Below are 4635 nucleotides of genomic sequence, written 5' to 3' on the forward strand. Positions count from 1 at the left end.
GGCAGCTTTGATAACTTCTTGAATATTCTCTCTTGTTGTCAACTATTGAGTCTTGTTCTCCTCTCTTTCTAAATACTGGAAAAGATGATTGTATATTGCCCATACCAGATGAATTATTGGACCTGTTGTTTTGGACAGTATCTTGATAAATTGACTGAATGATGGCAACAGTTCAATCATATACTTTAGCTGCTTCCAGTCATGATTCAATAAGTGAAGTCTTTGATATTTTGGTGATGAGTTCTGGATTCATAAGTTTACAGCTTGTTGAAGCAACAAGACATAAACACACATCTTATAGATGAAATTTTATCTTGTGTGAATATCTTGAATCATCTTGCACTAGTTCTCTTGTTAATATTCTCAGAAATATGCAGTGAGTTAGGGAGAGACATTGGTTGTATTGGTAACAAGATAAATCTATTGTCAAGCAAAGATTAGTAAATTAACTCAAGTATATTAAGACTGTTATCAAATTTTGTTATCTTTCTAAGAGTATTTGCAAATGTGTCTGTTGATGCTAGATTATCAGTAATTAAGCTCTTATCAAAGATAGTGGGTAGAGTATTATTGTCTGGCTGAATCTTGAGATTGCAAACCAGCTCTTGAATCACAAGTTAAATTATATAAGCAAGACAGAATATTATTCCACTCTCTGTATTTCAATCAGTTGTCTTGTTCAACTGCTGCAATACTGGCCTTAACTGATGTGTAAGATATGCTTGTATAGTACTATTGTTTAATGCATTGTTACTTGTAATTACAAGAAGATTGCTCTCAAGTCTTCATACTGCTAGTGATTGTTGAAGAATCTCTGCTATATTCTTGTCAGTATAAGCACTCTCTAAACTTTCAAAATCCAGTAAATGCTCATGGTACTTCTAATTCTTTGTAATGTAATAACCATTAATTACCATAAAGAAAAGATTATTGAGACTTGTCCAATTATTTACTGCCAGAGATATCTTGATTGTTGGGTTATAATTAAAAAGAAGATTTTAGAATAGCTGATTATATATATTATTCATGATCTGATATAATGTTTCTTATGTGGGTATCTGTAAAGCTATTGCAGGATTGAGCATGGTTATTAATATGCAGAATGCTGGATTCTCAATAGCATGAAATGAAAGATTCAAGAATATTAATGTTTGCACAAGCTGCTGAAGAAAATTATCTTGATTGCATTCAGGAATAGGCAGATCTGAATCTGTTTGAGAATGCTTTGAAAACTATTGCTAAGACACCAGAACTGTTACTAAAATTTGTTATATTTGAGAAATTAGAATCCATAATCTATCATCATATTAACCAGAGTGTTACCCTGTCTGTCACCAGTTTTTGTACAATTTTTGCTTGTTAAATGCTTCTTCAGACCACTTGTACTATTTTGAGAAAAGCTTAAATAACTGAGAAAGGTTTGGCAATGCTTGCAAATCATTTCTAAAGTGCTCTTAAAATGCTCTGCCACCTGATCAAATTTTGACCAAAAATCAGAATAATGTTGCTTTATCTTTCAGTTGGAATTATTATACTTCTTATCATTAATCAACTGAGCAGCTTCAGTAGTCAATCACCAAGTAACAAACAACTTATGATGCAGCTCCTTCCATAATACAAATTTTTTTTTTCTATGTTGAACTATGATCAATTCTGAAGGAATCTCTGTAGATTTTGCTTGTTTGCTGGCTTCAGCCATTAGGTTTTTCTTTTTTTTTCTTTTTTTTTTCTTTTTTTTTTTTTTTCATAATCAAATTGATTTTTCTCTAAGTTCTGCCTTAGTCAAAAAAGTAACAAAATGTGGTCAGAGGTCATGCAAAATTTGACAATCTCTAGATAGTTAGTCTCATTTTACTCTGTAAGTACAGCAACCAACTACAAAATCTTCTTCTTCTACAAAATAGAACATTCTTCTTCAGGAAAATAAAATATTTTGCCAATTTAATGGCACTCCATTCTCAAATTAATATAAAAAAAGAATTAAAAATCTAACTTTCTTCTCTAGATATCAATAATTCAATCATTCTCTGTCTTATTGTTCTTCTCATTATTCTCATCAGAGAACATCACAATCTCAAAATCATCTTTCTCCATCTTCTCTGGAATAGGTAGGCTGTTGTTATCTTCACTTGAATTTTGTAATTGGTCCAGAAATTCTTTTATTTTCTTCTCAACCCTCTCTCTTGACACACCAACTGCAGCAAGATAATTATGATTATAGGCCATGATCTTGGCCTCAAGTCTGGCTATCATTTGGCAGAATTGAATCTCTCTATATGCAGCAATAGAATGCTGTATCTGGCTTGTTTTGATCTAAACATATCAGAACTATTACTAAATTTTATTACTTTTGAATTCTATCTTCTTTTTCTGCTGAGCTTCATTCTTGATCTCTATAATCTCTTCTTAGTAATGCTTCTTCTTCTTCTTTCTCTTCTTTTGCTAAGAGATTATAAGCTGGTGCTTATGATACTTCTTTGACTTGCTTTTAGCAAATTGCTTGATCATCAACTCTTCAATAACTTTATCTTTAATTGTCTTGTGATTCTTCTTGCTGCTATTCTGTCTGTAATGAATATCAATATAGTTCAATGCAAATTACTGAGAGTGTATACTACTTATGTTTTGCTTGGATTCTCTTTAGTATATTATAATATGTCTTGTGATCTGTCTCTTCTGTCTTGAATATATCTTTTTAATAGTTTTTCAAGATCTGGCAGTGCTCTTGTGCTGCATGGGTCTTCTCTCTTATTAAATATTGTTTTGGCCCCATCTTCATAATTGTATATGATGAGTTGAATTGCTGGCTACAGAATAATAAGATTATAGAGTATATTGATCAAGTACTTATATAAAATAGTTACTATACACATTATTTACATTCTACAGGCATGTTGCTATAGGCAAGCTCAATATGTTATTGCTATGCTAGCTACAGGATAATAGAATTATAGAGTGTATTAATCAAGTACTGTAGAATGGTTACTATACACATTGTTTATATTCTACAGGCATGTTGCTATAGGCAAGATCAATGTGTTATTGCTATGCTGACTACAGAATAATAACATCAGGTCAGTCTTTCTTCTCTTCTTTTTCTCTTTCTCTTCTTCTTCTTTCTCTTCAGGGCTAATGTTGATGATTTCCTCTCTCTCTTCTCTCCCCCCCCCACTATCTTTTTATTTACTGTGCTTTAATGTCTGCATGTACAACAAACATATACTGTGACAAAATGGGTCACATTAAAAGATGAGTGCTTGCAGAATACTGCTCTGGTGCATATTGTTTACTGACAAGATGTTAGTTTTTCCTGTGCATATCCATTTTGCACAGCTGAAGAGAAGTGGCACAAGACTGCATTGAAAGAATAGGCCCTGAAGAAGAGTAATTAGTGTAAAGCTAATAAAAATGTTGATCTGGCTAACTTTAATCAGAAGAATCTCTGCCTCTGCCTCCTCATTTAAAATTGAAAGGCTGGCACTTGTATATCAAAAAGTAATAATTTTTAGTAATGGTCTTGATGCTAATTAGTGAAAATAAGTACCATCAAGAAAATCTGCTACTTTCAGAGCTCTACTAAGCTAATCTTGCTGGTGGCCCTGTTCCAGTAATTAATTTGAGAAATTACTTTGTTCTGTCATCAAGAACATGAATATTGCTGGCAATGTACTGTCATTAAGTTACTTTAGAAGATAACTGAAGCAATCTTGTGTACTCTGTTTGAATGTAAGTTACTCTTAGCAATGACACTAATAATTATACTGAGTAATATAGACTCTGTTATAACAATAGTGCACTGTAAGTATATTATAGTCAATGCTGATGATATGAAGCTTGTTCTTGATATTGATGCCAAAATTGGGTTAAATTATTTTGGTCTGATTGATGTACCTGATTGTCCTGCCTCTGCTGCCACCACTCACTATCTGTATGCTGCCCCTGCCTCATCAACTACTGCTGCTGCTGCTTCACCATCACTGTCACTGTCCACTACTACCTCTCTGCCTCTCTCTGGTGCTGTCAGGGTCTCTATCTGTCAAATAACAGATATTAGAGTCCTTGTCTGGTTCACAAAGCTGGTTCTAGAGAAGCAGAAGGAGAAGCAGAAGAAGGAGAAGAAGAAGAAGAAGAAGAAGAAGTGGAAGAAGAAGAAGGAAAGAGAGAAGAAGAATGATAATAATAATAAAGATGATAATAATGATGATTAACTTGCTATTTAGACAGTTTCTATTTGTTTGCTAGCTTCAGTTATTAGTTAGTTTTAATACTTTGTTTCTTTTAACAATCAAATTAATTTTTCTATAGGTTCCGCCTTCATTAAAAAAGTAATAAAATTTGGTAACAATTCACACAAAATTTGATCAGTTTGACTCTTCCCTATAAATTTAATACAATGGAACTGGGAATCCTGGTCCCATCCCAGTCCCACTATGAACCCAGCTGAGATAGAAAATGGGAGTCTACCATCTCTGCTGGAATGGGATGTGGGACATAATTTTCTATTTGAGAATGGGACTGGAAAATAATTTCTAGAATAGAGATAGGAACAGAACCTCAAGCTCTTGAGTGAGATGGGACATGGGACTGAGATTTCATATTTGAGATCCCAGCTGTTTTTAAATTCAGGACCAGAAC

At 33.2% G+C, this 4635-nt stretch overlaps 2 protein-coding genes across 2 annotated transcripts; one reads left to right on the forward strand and one right to left on the reverse strand.

Moving 5' to 3' along the window:
- Positions 1-2016: 2016 nt before the first annotated feature.
- CIMG_12636 (uncharacterized protein) lies at positions 2017-2226 on the reverse strand (the record flags this gene model as incomplete). The annotated part of the gene is made up of 1 exon (XM_004445545.1): positions 2017-2226. The coding sequence occupies one exon, from the start codon at positions 2224-2226 to the stop codon at positions 2017-2019; it is 210 nt and encodes a 69-aa protein (XP_004445602.1).
- A 1422-nt stretch (positions 2227-3648) lies between these two features.
- CIMG_12637 (uncharacterized protein) lies at positions 3649-4208 on the forward strand (the record flags this gene model as incomplete). The annotated part of the gene is made up of 2 exons (XM_001248982.2): positions 3649-3679; positions 3775-4208. 2 exons carry the CDS (start codon positions 3649-3651, stop codon positions 4206-4208), a joined length of 465 nt encoding a protein of 154 aa, XP_001248983.2.
- Between the last annotated feature and the right edge of the window lie 427 nt (positions 4209-4635).

The sequence above is a fragment of the Coccidioides immitis genome (genome assembly GCF_000149335.2).
Source record: "Coccidioides immitis RS genomic scaffold supercont3.1, whole genome shotgun sequence".
Taxonomy (NCBI): domain Eukaryota; kingdom Fungi; phylum Ascomycota; class Eurotiomycetes; order Onygenales; family Onygenaceae; genus Coccidioides; species Coccidioides immitis.